The 17,467-nt window shown below is 47.3% G+C and overlaps 1 protein-coding gene across 1 annotated transcript in view; it reads right to left on the bottom strand.

The window, feature by feature from the left end:
• Positions 1–17,467, bottom strand: part of SLIT3 (slit guidance ligand 3) — a 593,355-nt gene that overhangs the window by 140,844 nt on the left and 435,044 nt on the right. The window contains exon 6 of the mRNA XM_044229780.1: positions 15,401–15,472. Within this exon, the coding sequence (XP_044085715.1) occupies positions 15,401–15,472 (72 nt within the window). The remainder of the gene's footprint in view (positions 1–15,400; positions 15,473–17,467) is intronic.

Below are 17,467 nucleotides of genomic sequence, written 5' to 3'. Positions count from 1 at the left end.
GAGGTCTGACTCTAGAATCCACACTCCTGGCCCACAGCACAGGCCCACCTGGAAGATGGGTCCCAGTCCTTTCAGAACCTACGATGCTGCAATTAAATCCAAACCAAGAGAGGGCCCTGCTCAAGGGACAGGGCAGGTGAATCCACCTTGGGCTGGGTGTGGAATGAACTTGGGTAGTGGTTCTCTAAGTGTGGTCCCCAGACCTGCAGCATCATGTCTTCAGGCCCCACCCAGACCTACTATAGCAGATGCTCGGCGTGGCGGTGGGGGGTGGGGGGATGTCCCCCAGCCTCGTGTGTTTTAACACGAGATGCTCCCTCCATAGTTTTCTATGCAAGCTCAAGATTGAAAACCACCGAGCTAGACAAAAAACTAAAAATAGTGCCTTTACCTGAGTGGGAGGACAGCGTATAGGCTACCTTCTTGCTGACTCTGGGACTGGAAGCCCCTTCTGCGGAGGGCATGGGGGTTTCCTGCCTAGAAAGAGCCCCAAGGTCTGAACTAGTAGACAGCCCTCCATGGAACTGCTGTACTCACCCTTGGAAAGCTCCAACTTGGCATCTGCCCCTGGCTCCCCGCTGCTCTCTGCTCTGTGCTGACATGTGGCTCTCCCTCACGGCCCTCAAGATAGCCATCTTCGGTCTGGAGGGGCCACGTCCAGCTGCAGCCACGCCACCCTGGCAACCTTAATAAGGCTGACATTTCCCTCTGTCTCCTCCGATTAGGCCCTTGCTTTATCACTCTGTGCTTTCTTGGCTCTGGCTGTAATCTGCGTGTTGTGTGTCCATAGCACTATGTAATTGACTCTAATGCAGCAGTATTATCTGTGAGCACGTATCACATAATTGCAAAACCAGGCACCCACAGTAAGTGCCACCGCAGACTCCCAGCGTGCCAGCCCTCGGGGTACTCCTCGAGCCCCTCCTCTTCCCCTCCGCACAGGTAGGGATCTAGGCTCCCTGGGTTGGATAATCCCTCTTGGAAGATAGGCCTATTTCAGCCCTCTTCCCGAGGCAGGCTGATTGTTCCTTACGTCTCGATAAATAAGGTGGTTCCCTCCTTAACACTCCCCAGGAAGGACATGCATAGTGAGTCATCAGCAGCCATGGCAGTGGAATGTCTTTTTCAAGGGAGCTTGGAGGTGCCCTGACTTGTCCTTACACATACCCAGGTTCCACGGCCAGCCCTCCAATCCCTGAAGCTGGAACTTCTCCAGCAGGGCCTGTATTGAATTCCCAGGGGCAGAAACAAACCAAAGGAGGCAGCAGCATTGTCTGAACAGCAGCAGAGTGCAAAAACTGCGGCGGTGGGACCCCGCAGGGAGGATCTATACTGCCGGCCTGGGGAACGGGAATCACAGGGGATTCCGGCAGGCAACGTGAGGGCCTCAGAGGGAGGGGCTGAGGGCTCACGGCCACTCTGACAGGGACAGAGGAACGAGACTGAGGATGCTTTAGATGCCTGCTCCCTTCTCTGGCCTGTACGTCAAAGCAGGGCTGGCATGTCTCGGTCTTGCTTGGTGGCTGCTGACTGATCCACTGTGGTCCCAGGAATAAGGCCCGTTGCTGGTGACCAGGCCCTTCCACATGCTCCTAGGTCCTGGGGATGTGAATGCTTTGGGCTGGCTGAATCCATGATAACGGGTATAGGTAGTGTCTCTTTGTGGCCTGGCTGCGGGAGAACACACACCGAGTGCCCACGGAGGTTAAGGGAGGCATCCCCAAGCCTTCCCCCCAGCCCAGAATCTCTCCCCAACTCAATGACTCAGTCATTTCTGGAGGAAGCTCCCCTGAGTGTTCCCTTCCTATCACCCAGCTGCCCACTTTCTGCTTCGGCCGGAGGCTCTAGGAAACTCTAGAAATCAGGAAGAGCGTACACACACGCATCCTTTGAGAAAATCTAAACTGAACGTTATCGGTTCTGCCACGAACTCTCTGCCTTCTCATCGGCGAGACTAGCGAAGTCTGTGGCTTGGAGGCAAGCCTGCCGAGATCCTCCAGTCAAGATGTCAGCAAGAGCAATAAAAACACTGATACTAATTATTAAGGAGTCGCTATGTGAGGACACTGGGTCGAGCAGTTTTCACATGTCATCTCATTTAATTCTCCCCACAATGCTGAGGTAATCCATTCCATTTTGGAGCCTCAAAAGATCTGCTCTGACCACAGCTCTACAGCTGTGGAGACGGTGTTCAAATACAGGGAAGCGGGATGCCAGGGCCTGATTTCTTTACCGTTGTGCAAAACTGCCTCTCACGGGATGGTCTGACAGAGGCTGGCTGCCCAATTTCCATGCCTTTTCCAAGGCCGAGATGAGTCCTAGAAGCCAGGGCTGTGCTCAGCCCTCACAGGCTTCCACGTGGTGGGGACCATGACGTTGGCCTCCCTGCCAACGCTACTCAGAGGCACTAGCACGACCTGAGCCTCCTCTTGTCTGCAGAGCACAGAGCTCGGCACGGACCGTGAGGGCCCGGAGAGAGGCTACGCAGGAGAGGGGCGATTTGGTCTCAGAGCCCTCTCAGCTCAACGTCCGTCTCAACGTGTCTAAGCGTCGTCAGCAGCCGCCCTTGCTGTTGGATCGGTTGGTTGGGATTTTTAAGCATTCCCCGCCAAATCAAGAGTACAGATCTGCTTCTTAAGCAAAGCTCATCTCTGGGCTGTTTGGAGCAGGTAGTGAGTCCCTGCGGGCAGACGGCGCAGGAGGACCGAGAGGGACGGAGGGAGAGGAGAGAGGACGGTGGGAAGCCCTCTCTCGCACACTACCTGCTCTCCGGGACTATCCTGGGTGCCGCCTATTACTGATTCCCTTGATCTCCCTGCGGACCATTTAAATTAAAGCTCATAACCATTGTGTGGGCATATAATGAAACCAACTGATGCTGCACTGATGAGTCCATTACTCTCAACTGTTAGAAAACATAATGATCTCACAAGGGGCCTTATTCACTGACGTATAGCAGGCGAGCTCTCATTTGACACCTCAAATTAGCAGCCAAAGCAATAACAGCTGGGGTTTTTGTCTCAATATTTGTACCCGACTCTAAAGTGATTTGGCATCGGGTGAGTGTTATTTTTAAACACAGAGCTCTTACCGCCAAGTAACATTTTAAACGGTCTCCAGGTGTCATGTAAAACCTACAGAAATAAATAAAAACAATCAGCTGCCAATGTGAGTCTTTGATGAGACGGATTCCGGAACCAAAGGGCTCGTCTTTGGTTCTCCTTTCATTATATATTCACATTGTGACAGGAAGAAACTCATCTCCTTCTACCCAGCAGAGCCTCAGTGTTCAAAGGCGGGGGCGGGGGCGGGGAGATGCCTCCAAAATAAATGTAGAAAGTGGAAGATCAAAAGAGAATGATGCATCTTCAAATCCTGCCACTGCCCGGTCGGATGTCCGGTAGCTCGGTATTCCTGGGGCTCCAGTATTTTTGGTCCTTTAGTTCTCCTTACTCTTTTTTTGAGATCATCACAGACACCGGCTGGTGGTGATTCAGAATGATTTCACTGCCTCCCAACGACCAATTTAATTGTAAAATATATCTTCAACAACAACAAGAATGAGAGGCCTCTCCTGGTTCTGTTTCGTCATCCATGGGCTGGGAAACTGGACGATCCGTCTTGTCTACTACATTATTTAGAAATCAGGAAGTTGCCAGTGTGCCAAGATGCCCACAGCGGACTGAGAATGGAAGAATGACCTCCAGCTTACATAACTGAACAGGTGAACGTGCAGTCAAGGGGGGGCGGGTTTGGGGGCGGGCAATGGGCGATTCCCCCCTCAGCCGCATTTCAGCCCATAAGAGAGGAAGAAGGGGGAAGTTTTTCAACACCCACTAACGGGGACACAGAGAGAGATGAGAGGATACGCCAGTTTTGCGCCCTGTGGTACAGGCAGGGCCTTGCCCAGTGCTTGGCACATAGAACAACTTGATAAATATTTCCTGCATGGATGGATGAGTTTCCAAATGTGAAGGGTCATGCTTTCGGCATCTTTTCATCAAAATAAATTTCCACTCTGAACAGCCGCCTGGGCTGATCCAGGAGTACAAACTCAATTGCCTGCAGGAGCCAGGCTTTACATCGGAGTAAGTGGGTTGCGTGGGGTCTGCAGTAAACCCCGCTCTGCCACCTGGGATCCTCACTTCTCGTTTCAAAGGCTTGTTGCTATGCCGGAATGTGGGTGCACCTGCTGTTGGTTGTTCCTCTTTGTTTGTTTTTTTTTAAGAGAAAACCAGACATGTAGAATTTTTATGTGAAGTCTCCTGGGTTTTTTTTTTTTTTAAATATTGGTGATTAAATCATACAAAGGAACAAAAGTCACAATGAAAAATAACTTGGGTTTGGCTTGCAGATGACCGTTTTTAGTCTCTGAACCAAAAAAAAAATCAATTAAACAATTTGAATCATATATATATCACGTATGTATCACACATACATCATATATGTATATTCAATACATATCCTATATATAACACACTCTGAGACATGTTGAGATATATAAATGTAGGGGTGTGTGTGTGTGTATACACGTATGTATATTTATACATAAAATCGAAGTATGTTCATGGTGAAATGTGGTTGACACCTTCCTTCCATACTGCAACTGCAGGAGGGCAGCCACCAGGAACCTACCATTCAAAAGAACTGTCTTAAAAAATATATATATTATTTGATGAGAGCACAAGCAGGGGGAACAGCAGGCAGAGGGAAAGGGAGAAGTAGGGTCCCTCCTGAGCAAGGAGCCCAACGTGGGGCTTGATCCCAGAACCCTGGGATCATGACCTGAGCTGAAGGCAGACGTTTAACAGACTGAGCCATCCAGGTGCCCCTCAAGTGAACTATCTTAAGTGATAAAAAAAATTATTCAAGTTTCTTCCACCCCCACCCTCTCCAACTATCATTACCTGGAGACAAAGAGTTTTAAGAAAGTTTCTGTTTATAAGGGTAAGTCTGGGGGTCCCACCAGGAAGGTGCGTTCTTGCCAGCTTTCCACACACCGTGCATCACTCTTCTGGCCAAATCTGTAAGTTATTTCTTATGTACGGTTTGGAGTTAAGCCACAGGGCGCATGAGGCTCGGTTCCTGGGCTTAGATGCTGGCAAGGTCCAGGTTTACCCTCTGATATTTACAAGGGAAGGGCTCTCTCAGGAAGCTAGACACAGTTTACTTGGGCTACTTGGGTTCAAAGAGAGGCAGGGTGCTTCTGCGTCCAGCCTCTGATCACCACTGGTAGCCAGGATCAATGATGCAGAATTCAATCTCTTCCCAGACTGCCTTCCTAACAGACAGCAACCTGTTGGCTACTGCGGTGGTCATCTCCCAAGCAGTGGCTGCAGGACTATAGGGCCCTAGAAAGGGAAGGTTTTGGTCTCCATACTGAACATACGCTGTTCTCTCTGGAAAAATGCTAGAGATTAAGAGATGATGGGATGGATAGTGCATAGAGGCTGGCATCACTATTCCTCGTTTCCCTTCTGCCAATACAGGGGAAACGTAGACGGCAATACAGAGCACTGGATAAAGAGTCAAAGGCTTGGTTCTTCCGTGAAATTTTTCTATGGCAATGTGTGAGTCACTCAACCATTTGGGGGTAATTCCTTTCTCTTAAAATGAAGCAGTGGGACTGGTTGACCTCCAAGGTCATTCCAAGTTACAGTTCCACTCAGCTTCTGTGGGGTTAATGGGCTTGCTTCCCTAACTAGATCTCTCGTCTCTATTTTGTGTATGGAGAAGGGACGGGTCCAGACATGGGAGCGATTTTCCTACCCAGCTGACTTGGTGGAAATGATTTGCAAGGCTGAAAAAGTGAATAAATGGGATCAGGAAACTAATTCTCGCAGAGACAGAAATTCACATGGGTGGGAGACAGTTTTAATAATCATACTCCTGGGTTTTAATAAAAAAAAAGGGTCTTTTGCAGGTCCAAGATCCAAATGGTTAAATTCAGAAAGAGAAAGGACAGAGCCGGGGGGCGGGGGTGAGGGGGAGTGGCAGATATCTCAAAGTATTTAACTTCAGGAAATAGACTGTTTAAAAGTGTCTCTTAATGAAGGTGAAACAGCCCTGGTGATCTGGAACAAAGCAAGCAGGGAAACAGGCATGGTGGGAGCTGTGAGGACTTGCAGAGGCCAGTCTTGTCCAAATGGGGTACTTCTTCACCACTCAGCTCTAAACCTGCGAGGTCCAATAAGGTAGCCACAAGCTGACGGTGGCGATTTCAATTTGGATCAATTAGAATGAAATAAAAGTTCAGTTCCTCAGTTGTATAAGCCACACTTCAAGTGTTCCAGAGCCACACTGTGGTTAGTGGCCATCATGCTGGACAGCACAGATAAGAGGCATTTCCTGCACCACACACAGTCCTATGAGACAGCGCCACTCTAGACCGTCAGAGCCACATGCCAAGGACTGCCCCAGGTTACAGATATTCTGGGGAAGTTGAAATTGTATAACTTTTAAATAAAACTACCTGGGTTTTAAACATTGGCAACAAATTCTATATTTTTTTTAAGCACCGCAAAGACTAAAACAATAAAAAAAAATCACACTCTCTATCTGAAGTTTTCAATTAACTATGTGCCAATAGATGGGGTCCTCTGATTTAGTTGTAAGTCAAATGGGAATGGGTGCTCTAGATAGAGTTTCTATGAGTCCTAAAGAGTCCAGAGATGACCTTGGAGAAACAGAATCAGATTCCCTCCATCCTTCCTCCTCCCCATCCCTTGTTTCTAAGCCCTTTTGCAGATAAAAAATGGAAGCTGAGAAAGGTACAGCTGATGATCTGATTCTCCCCCAGCCCTGCATCTCCATGTCGTCCCCATGCCTTCCTCCCCTCCACAGAGCCAACTAGCAGGAAGGGGTGGGTCAATTTCCTTGAGTTCCTAGGACCTTGACTTTCAAGACACAGTTCTGCAGAGTAATGGACTCTTGGCCACAGGTGAACTGAGCCAGCCAATATTCTGCATCCTGGATGGAAGTGGAGGTTGAGAAAGGGGCAGGTTCAGCTCTTCAAGGAGTCACAGGTCCCTGGCCTGGAGACCCTTGACAGCCATGAGATAAAAGCTGGACAAGGGCAGGATGCTCGCTCCCTGAATACACTCATACACTGGTCACTGAAGCCATTGCTGGCTGCTGGGGGAGAGAGAAAGGAGAGAGGCTGACCATCGGCTCAGGAGTGCGTTTGCAAATCGGTGTAGAAGCTCCATTTTGGGAGTGAACTGACCCCTGTGTGCACTTGGTAGCTCTGTGGTGTTTCCCCACTGGCCTCCTCATCTTGCCCCCAAGAGCAAATTCTCTGGAATCTCTTTTGAAAGATGCAGTTATTTTTCTAGTTCATTTAAGGTGGGATAAAGCAAAGTTAGTTTGTCAAGCCAGAATTTCAGGCCAGAGACCGGGTGGCTGGAGGAGTCTGTGGCCGCTATGAACGGTAAGACTTCCAACACCTGATTGCACCTAAGTGGTGCTCACAGGGCACCACTTACCAATTCCCAGATCCTCTGTGCTCAAGAACAGTTCAACGACCTTCACCATATCCTCTTAACCCAGGAATGTACACCAATGCATTTTCAATCCAGAGACTAAACAGGACTTTAGTTAACAGGAAAGTACAATCGAATGGGAACCCTTGGAACATCCTCCCCCACCCTAATTCTAGCTACTTGAACCTTAAAGTGCTGCTTATTTAAACGGGAAAAAAAAAAACAAGCCAGCCGTTTTAAGAACATGGCTATGACTGAGCCTTGAGCCTGGGTTACTCTGAAGGAGGGGTGTGTGTTGTATGGCCTATGTGAGCATTCACAGAAAACCTGGTTCCTTTCCTAGGATCCTGGGAGTTCAATGGAAGTTACTGGTGCCTTCCACAAAGTGCAATTTTAATTCTGATTGCCTGAACAAATCACAATTTGTAGCACAGTAGCAAAAAGAATCATATTCTGGCAGTATTTTAAGACTCTGAATAGGCAGTGACAATTCTATATTCAAAGCTATGTTGTGTCGAAATACCTTGATTCCAAAAACATTTTCAGCTCCTAGAGAAGCCCAGGTGAAACACCTTGTCAATAAATGAAAACAAGTCTTGTCTGTTAGAAAAACACCACTTTTGGGGGGCACCTGGGTGGCTCAGTCGTTAAGTGTCTGCTTTCAGCTCAGGTCATGATCCTGGGGTCCTGGGATTGAGCCCCGTGTCGGGCTCCCTGCTCTGCAGAAGGCCTCCTTCTCCCTCTCCCACTCCCCCTGCTTGTGTTCCCTCTCTCACTGAGTCTCTCTCTGTCAAATAAAACCTTTATAAAAAAAAAAAGAAAACACCACTTTTTACTATGGTTCTAATTTTGTTCATAGTTAATAAAAAAATAATGCCATTTAGCTGGAGGAATAAAAAAACAAAGGTAACGTGAGAAATGTGCTGTTTCAGTAAAATACTACATCATTCAGTATTTAAAATAATTTTGGGACAATCACAGCTTTTGTTCTATTCAGGACTGAAGCGTAACAGAGAATCTGGAGGTTGGGGTGGAGTAGGCTTCCATTCGGTTAGTTAATTTCAACTGAATTTGGTTCCGTGTACTTTATTTATTTATTTATTTATTTATTTAAGTTTATTTGAGAGAGAGGGAGAGAGTGAGCCCTAGAGGGTGTGGTGGGGAGTGGGGGGGACAGATGGAGAGGGACAAGCAGACTGCCTGTTCAACAGAGAGCCCTACCTGGGACTCGATCCCCCTGAGATCATGACCTGAGCTGAAGGCAGATGCTTAAATGACTGATCCACCCAGGCACCCCAGTTCCATGTACTTTAAATGACCACCTACTTTGTTTCAGGTTTGTGTGAGGTTCTGGGGTTAAGGCAGTGAAATAGTGCAGGCATGTCCATCTTCGGTTGTGGTGAGCATCCTGGCTGGGTGTTTGTTGTTTGCTAGACCTACACCTATGGTACCTCCTTCAATCCAGGTACTAGCCTACAGGGTGGGTCTTACTGCTTCTATTTCTCGATGAGGAAACGAACCCCAAACCACCCAGTTTGGTGAAGCTGGACTGGCAGCCAGTCCTATGGGAGGACTCTAACACCCCCAAGGTCAACTGTGGCCTTATACCTCCAGGGCCAGGGTGGTTCTGTGGAACTGGATGTAATGCTGATTAAGCTAAGGTCACAGGTTTAGATCTGAGCACCCTGTGGGTCAACTTTTGAAAAAGAAAAACTATCATTCCTGAATCATTATGGGCATTTACAATAGCCTGTAATCCTATTAATGCATATAAATGTTCCTTTGGTATATGCGCTCCAGGATGCATTTTTAAAATTTTTTGGTAGCAGAGCAGGGAAGTTCAGGGGCTCAAACACCAGGCAGAGCTGGATTTGCTACTTGAAGAGCAGGCCCAAGTACTTGCCAGGGGCACTTTGGGAAAGTCATTTAGCTTCTCTGAGCCTCAGTTTCTTCCTCAGAAAAATGAGATTTAGAGGTTCTACTTTGTAAGGCTGTGGTGAGGATCTGCATAAAATGTGGCATTCTAGTATCTTGTCATAGTCTCTGGAAGATAGCAGACACTAAGAAACGGAGGCGACAACAGTAATTATAATATCTATAGTGACCATACTAATAATTGTTATCATATCATTGTATTATATGTTGTTAATTACTATTTGTTAATCAGAGCATCTAGTTCTTCACCCAGAGGAAGCTCAGCTGAAGTGGAGGATAGCTCTCCATTCCTATAAAGCTCTGGGTTTTCTGTATTGGGCCGACAAGATCTATAACATCCTTATACCCAATGCCCAGCACCCTTCAGCCAGGACAGCAAGCCCATGCTAGAGGAGTAAGCACACCCTGATCTGGGTATCAGGACTATTGTTAATTTCTTGTCACTGACTTCTTCTTAGACCAGCAAAGGACTTTCTTCTCCATCCTTCTGTGTCTACAAGTAGGGCTTGGGGTCAGGCCATGTTGTACCTGCAGGCATGTGGTTGAATACCTGCCCTAAAAGTCTGGTCGATTCCCACCCACCACTGCTTTAACTCGTGAATCGTTCTCTAAATGTGGACCAAGAAGGAGCTCAGTACATGGGATAATGAAGGGGTCCAGGAAACCAGAAACTGGGTGGGGCGTGTTTATCTCACTTCTCATCAGTTGCATAGACCCAATGACAATTTAAAATCAAAGGGAATTTGGAGGCTAGTTTAACTCTTGAGAAGAACTTTCCAGAAGATGGAGCATGAGAGATTCCTGCTTGTTTCTGTGATGTCCTCGCTCAGTTTGGGGGTCCTCGACTCCATGTCACTTGGTTCTGCTTATACATGTCCATTCAACAATTCTGGTAATCTCTGGCCTCTAGACTTTGATCTGCCAGAGAACTGCTCTTCTGAAGCTTTACTGACTCTGGCACCTGGCGCCATGCTGGCACACAGTGTGTCCTTGCTTCTTGGATGTATCATAGCACGTTCCACCCCGGCTGGTAAATAGCTGAAATGGATGGAGGTCGGTGGGAAAGGAGAGTCTATGCATCCCTTCTAAGGAGGGAATGTGCTCTTTAGCCATAACTGTCACAGTGCAGAAATGCAGCCCAGGGTTGCCAATGCTTCTGGTTTGCCAGAAACCCAAAGCTGGGCACCTGTACTTTTATGAAAAATTTTATAATTTTAAAACATGAGATGCTAATGTCAATTAAAAAATACTCCACAAGATTGAAAAAAAAAAAAAAAAAACCAAACCTCATGTGTGGATGCAACATAGGTTGTGGTCTATCTAGTTTGCAACATCTGGTTTCCAGAGAGCAGAAAGCAGGATCATTCCTTGATTCTGTCATGTACTCAAGTACTCAAGTCTGCCTTCCTCCCCAAATCTCCTAAATAACATACTTAATAATGGCTCTGAAAGGACAGCTGTGCTTGGGATCCCCTGTCTTACTGAGGGTTATTTTTCTGGACTGCCTAGTTGCATGAAGATGTCCAGTGTGGGCAAAGAGCATAGGATCAGGGGTCTGCAGACAGGTTTTAGTCCCCTTGATGCCACCAACTTGCAGTTTCCCTTGACAAATCTCTTGGCCAGAGCCTGGAAAAGGGTGAGAGACGGGGGTAGAGACCCGGGTGCAAAATATTATATGGCCCAGGCCACATTCCTGCCTGTTCTTGATCTCTCTGTGTCTTATCTCCAAATAAGAGGTCATCCTGAAGGTCCTTATAGGCCCAGCTTATAATAAAGCCGATGAATTTCCAAAATTGGCAAGTGACATAAATGAAGGGAGACCTTCAAAACAACGCACGCTGGTTATCTGCAGATGTGTTGGACCTGCATGCAATTTAGCAGGTACCGTGATTTATCAAGGGCAGGCCACTCACTGGGGTACGTGAGCATTTTCAGGCTATGCTCCCGATAGCTTTTACACGGCACTTTTGGCAGCGTATATCTATTGAACTTCTGATTTGCTGCATGTTGTCAGGAGACAATGTTTGAAAATATTTTTTTCTTCTCCTGCAGGACTACTGAAAAAAATTATTTTATTAACTAGGTTTTCTTGCTTTTGTTTTCTTTGTCCACACTCTTAATTTTTTTTTTTTTTCATTAAACATATTTCTGGCCCAGGACAGCACGGTGGGCAGGGAGGTGCCTGGCTGTCCTCCACCTAGCTGGCCAGGAAACCAGCTCAGAGAGCTGTGACGGAGTGGCTCCTGACCACACAGGGTCAGAAATGCAGTCTTGGCATATGCAACTGCAGTATAACCCCAACTTGGAGGAGACCGAGTATGTGAATCACCAAATGTATAGAACAGGTGGAAAGGAAAGGCCAGTGATTTGGGCAACAGAAGGCCATCTGAGTCATAGCAACTCTTGGTTCAGAACCTTAAGGCCATACAGAAAGCTGGGGCTGGATCGTTGGAAGAGCCCACAGACCACTGAATGACAAAGTCAACTGGTGACGTGCAGAAGCGAGAAGAAATCACCTCTGGGACTAGAATGTAATTCAGTGAAAAAGCAGGACTGTTTTCTTTCCCTGGCAAGTCTGATTTACCTTCAACTTTGTGGGGGTCCACTAACGGGGTAAAGGAAATGACAATTTCAGAAGCATGTGGGAGGCTCCACCACTCTCCTGGGCAGGACTGTGAATCGCCACATAGCCCAGCTCTCGGGGGCCAGCTCAGTAGGACAGTTAGTCACATGGGCTCTGCCACTTACTAGTTAAGCAGCTACTTGGCTTCTTTGAGATGGGTCTTTTGCAGAAGGAGGGCCGTGAGGATGTTGAGGGAGAAGGTCCATAAGAGCACCATGGCCACCGTCGGGCACGGGTTACTGCACAGCACACGCTACCAAGGCAGTACCCTCTGCGCTGTGATTCCCCCCTCCGTGTGGCATGGGGACTTTGAGGAGTTTCACCTGCACTATGCTATTTTCCTTAGTCCCTTTTCTGGCTACCTGGGAAGGGGAGAAGGGGATGGCTCTTTTCCTTTGTTCCCCATATTCTGTGCAAGACATCCCCCACTGTGCAGGAGCCAAAAATGAGGATGAAGCGAGCAGCTGTTATAGCCTTCTCCAGCCTGGTACACACTCCTCTCTCTCTACCTCCAGGGGTTCTCACGGGCTCCCCTCAATTCCCATGACGTGTCCTGTAGGACCAACCTCAGCCTGGATGGGAAGAAGTTTCACAGCAGTTCCACCCACAGAAAACAATGGAACAACAGGGGGATCCTATGTGAAATATTTCCACCAGTAGTTGACGTCCACAAACTTTCCTTAAGTTAAATTTGAGGGAGCTTTCCATGGGAGTTATTGTGAGTCTTTCCTCGTTTTTTTATTTCATTATGCCTAATGTCAGAGAGAAAACACCTAGAGTAAGACTCTATTTTGTCTTCTTAATTTGAAGACTTTTAAAGCTTTGGATACTTAAAGATGACCTTTCTGGGGATAGTGTGTTTTGAACCTCTCTCTTTCAGGAACTTATTAAGTTAATATATGATGCCTTCACTTAGTTCCTATTTATTATTTCATTGTCAAGATTCTTTTCGGTGCCTAAGTTGTGATTACAGAGAATTGCTATAAAATGTCAATGTGCAGATGAGATTTGGAAGGTCTGGGGGTGGGGAGGGGAGATTCTTTCAATGGAGATGTAGGCTCCAGCCAATTCAGAATGGCTCACCATTAAGATCGATGGTTCCAAAGCCGCATGCCTCTGCTGGAAATTAAGAACCCATGGAATAAATGATTATGATTAATTTTGAGTACTTAGCCATGTGAAGCCAAATGAGAGTGTCTTTAAAACAAAGCTATTGATCTGGCTTTGTTTGGAACTGAGAAGATAAACTCATCAGATCCCGTGATCTCTTTGTAAAAATACGGAATGAGAACTTTTTTTTTTAAACCCCACCATAGGCTTTCAAGCTTCAAGTTTGAGAAACCTGGTGTATCAACATGCTATACTATACCAACATTTTAAAAATAGCAAACACTGGGGTAGAGAAGAGCAATCCAGTTCTGTCCCAGGCAGGGGTTTGATGGGGATGAGGGCACAACAGGGAGGAAGTTAGGGGAATGGAAGGGTCAGAAGCCACCTCTTCTTAAAGTTGAGGGAACAGACTCAGAGAGGTTGCATAGCTTGGCCAAAGTCCCACTGTGCCCAGGTGTGTCTGACTGTCCATCCCCATCCTCTCTCCCCCAGACAGCCTTCTGGTGAGACGAGGCACCACTCCTAGTACAGAGAGCTAACATGCGGGCTGTCGGGTTGTCACAGCTGTTCCATGGCAGCTGGTGATTTCCATTTCCTGGTCTCTTCCCAAGGAATTCTCTCATCTTCCTGAAGAAAGGGGTGACATGCTCCTGCATCCCTCTCCAGAAATGCTCTTGTGCCGGCGGGAAAATTGCACCTACCCTTCCCAGCCCCTCTCTCCTGATCAGAGAAATCCTGGGTCACTGAACGGGGCTGGCATCCTCTCCCTAGCAGACAAGCATTTGTTGCCCATTCCGGGGTCAGAGTTTGGGTGAGAAGCCACCATCCATCTTAGGACTGACAGCCTGACCTCCCTGGCTGTGGGTCCAGCCGTTTCTGTCCCAGGAATTCGCGGCTTTCATCAGATTTCCGGCTCCTTGCAGCATCAGCATCCCCTTTTATTTCCCGTGATTCCTCTTGGAATCACCTTCTTCTCACACAACGTGGAGAGGCTTTCTCCAACCCATGCCCACTGTCTGGGGGGCCAGGTGAAAAGAAAGGGACATTTTAATAAATCCATTCAGTCATTGGTTCGACATTTATTCATTCCTCTGGAAGTCAGAGATCTATAACCTGGTGATTAGGTAGGGGTTTGTGCTTTTTTTTTTTTTTCCAGGGGGATGCTGAACAAATCCTACCCTATCCTTCGCTGGATAGAACTATACCATCAGAACTATTTTTAGAACCAAGCAATTACAGAATTTGGAAAGGGGAAGCCATCCGCAAGTTACAGCAACAAACCCTTCACTTTCCAAATGGGAAAACCGAGACTCTGAGTGCGGAAGGGACTTGCCCAAGGTCACACAGCCAATTAGGGGCTGAGTCAGGACCGAACCACACATCTCCTGACCCAAGTTCTACTAGGCTTTATTGCCTTCCTTTCTAGGTTTCTCTAAATCAGGGACCGCTGGAAGTGTTGTTTGAGTGACAACAATCAAAATGTTTTCTTACACAATATAACTTCAGTTTGAATGACCCCAAGATGATTCCTAGCTGAATTCCACCCCCAACCCACCCCTGAAAATCAGGTTGGAACCACTGGAAAATCCAGAACACAGGAAGGCAGCTACACAAGGTATGGGGGTGGGGGAAATGACACCTCCTCTTGCCTCTCCCCCACCCTGCCACTTTAAGGTTACTGCTTAAAGTTTGCACTGAAACCCGAGGCGAGATCCCAGGAGCAATGGCAATGACTAGACTTTACCAGGCTGTTTGGCATCCCCCCTGCCCCGTGCCAAGGTCCCTTTGTGATCCTGGGTAATTCCAACTGACCCCTTGGTGCTGTCCCCTCTCGCATCTCCCAGACCTGTAACCTGTCTCTTCCCATGCTCACACTCAAACAGACTCTCCCTGAACGCCCTGGCAGGCGCCGGGGGGCTATTCCGGCCCATCTGTTCCACCCAGCAACAAATACCGCGGGAGCACCGGGGGAGAAAGGGCTCAATTGCGACTTAATTAGCAGGAACCCCAGTTTGCGGGAGGTGAGAAATCACACTTTGCTGCCTACAAACACTTTGGCCAAGGTGAGCCAGAGGGATCTCCCGGTTCCCAATTTTAATAGCACTGCAGCAGAAGACACAGAAATGCAATCCACACGGACCCCCCCCTGCACACACACGCCCCCCTCTCCTCCTCACAGGGACACACACACACACACACACACACACACGCACACGCACACAAGGCAGCACCGGTCGCAAAATCAACTCACAGGATCTCCAGATCGCGCAGCGCCCGGAAGGCTCCATCTTCAATGCAGCTGATGTGGTTGTTGTCCAGTTGCCTGTGGAAAAGCAAGGGGAGGGCGTGAAGGCTGAGTGGGGGCAGCGCCGAGGAGCCGGGCGGCCCGGGCCGGGCGTCCCCGGCCACCCGAGTGCCTGTCCCTCCACCCCTGGCAGGCTCTGCTCGTCCCTGCCAGGAGCTCGCGCAGAGCCAGCCTGTCTGCCACGCTGCTCCGTCTCTGCTCTCTGACTGTTGGAGAGAACTACACAGACGAGCGCACCAAAGGCTGTCAGGTCTCAGTAAATATTAATTGCGCATTTTTTTTTTTTTTTTTTTTTTAGGCAGAAGGGAGTAATTTCATTACATTAGGGCATCCAATCCATTACGAGCTCTTACCGTCATGTCACTGAAACAATTTCATTAAGCTAAAGGCCTGTAAATCATTGGAGGTCACTGCTCTGCCCTCCGCGACCTCCCAGAATGCTTTTTTCCCTCTCTCCCTCTCCCTCGTCTCCCTTTACTGGAAGTTGCCGTCTTCTGCTCTGACACAGTGCTAAATCTCAAGGCTTTATCTGCCCAAGAGCAGCGAGGGTGCATGGGGAATATACCGATTCCAAATTAGACTCAACTAATCTAATTTTATAGTCTTTTTATTATTCTAAGCACCAAATGTCTGTGGTGGTTTGATGCCTCTGTGCTTTGTTATGGGGTCCATCTGGTAGGTCATTCTATTGAAGCATTTTCTGACTAACTACAGAGCCCCTCAAACTGCACCAAACCACCATCAACATTAAAGAAATCCATTGATGGAAGCATTCCTGATGGGGGAAGAAAAGGAATATTGTTATTGCCTTAAAGATGTACCACTTAAATTTAAATTGGGGAGAATTAAATGCACCTATTTTGAGACTCCTTTTTTATTTCCCTTTCCATCTTATGAGCACGAAAATAATGTCTCTTAAAAGGATGCCTTAACTAATATACATTCTAGTTGGGGACTGAGGTATTTTAGTTGAAAGATAATGAATATATACCATTATCCCTAAATCAATATAGGTCTTAAGTGTAAGTCGCGACCACACTCCAGCTCAAATCTCACATTATATATTATATTAGTCATTTGATTTCTAAAATAAAGGACGGTAAAACAGAAAACATTTATTGGCACCAGATTGTCTGTTGTATTTTGTGTGCAGAACACACCATGGTCTTTGGGGCGAATGGCCGAAAGAAGTACGACTGTCCTGAAAAACTCCCTTATTGACTTCTTTTTTTCTTTTGTCTCAGAAAAAAAATCAGCCCCTCTCAGGTGAAGGGATTTCCTGATGCTGGAATTTTCATTTGTGACTTGTACTAATCTACCTCAACAACTCTGTGCAAAAGATGTGTCGACAATACGTTCAGTGACCTCACGGAGGGTTTTATATTCTGCTGCAGGAAGGTGGATTCAACTTAAAATACTATCAGCATCGAGAGACCAGATAGATATAGGATTTCTGTAAAGGCACATGAATGAAACACATACAATCAGAATGATGTCGTGTGTCACAACAGATGGGCTCTGCCACGATATTACAGGGAACCGAATCATTTCCATAAATGCCCCCGATATAAGATTTAGACATTTAGGGTTTAAAAATAAGCGGCAAATGGGTATCACAAGAAGCAGAAACACTCTTTAGGTGGACAACTTCTTTTTTTTTTTTTTTTTTAAAAGATTTTATTTATTTATTTGACAGAACGAGATCACAAGCAGGCAGAGAGGCAGGCAGAGAGAGAGAGAGGAGGAAGCAGGCTCCCTGCTGAGCAGAGAGCCCGATGCGGGCCTCGATCCCAGGACCCTGAGATCATGACCTGAGCCGAAGGCAGCGGCTTAACCCACTGAGCCACCCAGGCGCCCTAGGTGGACAACTTCTACATCTAGAATTCAAAGTTCTTACCGATGCCCACTTCCCAGTGTCCTCACTACCCGGAATTCTTCCCGAGTCTTTCTTAACATGAGTTTGCTGAATATCTTTTCCCAAGATTTCCTGTAAGTACTGGGGCTGCGGATTTC

Source organism: Neovison vison, chromosome 1 (assembly GCF_020171115.1).
Source record: "Neovison vison isolate M4711 chromosome 1, ASM_NN_V1, whole genome shotgun sequence".
NCBI lineage: Eukaryota > Metazoa > Chordata > Mammalia > Carnivora > Mustelidae > Neogale > Neogale vison.
This window is presented reverse-complemented; position numbering and strand designations above follow the sequence as displayed.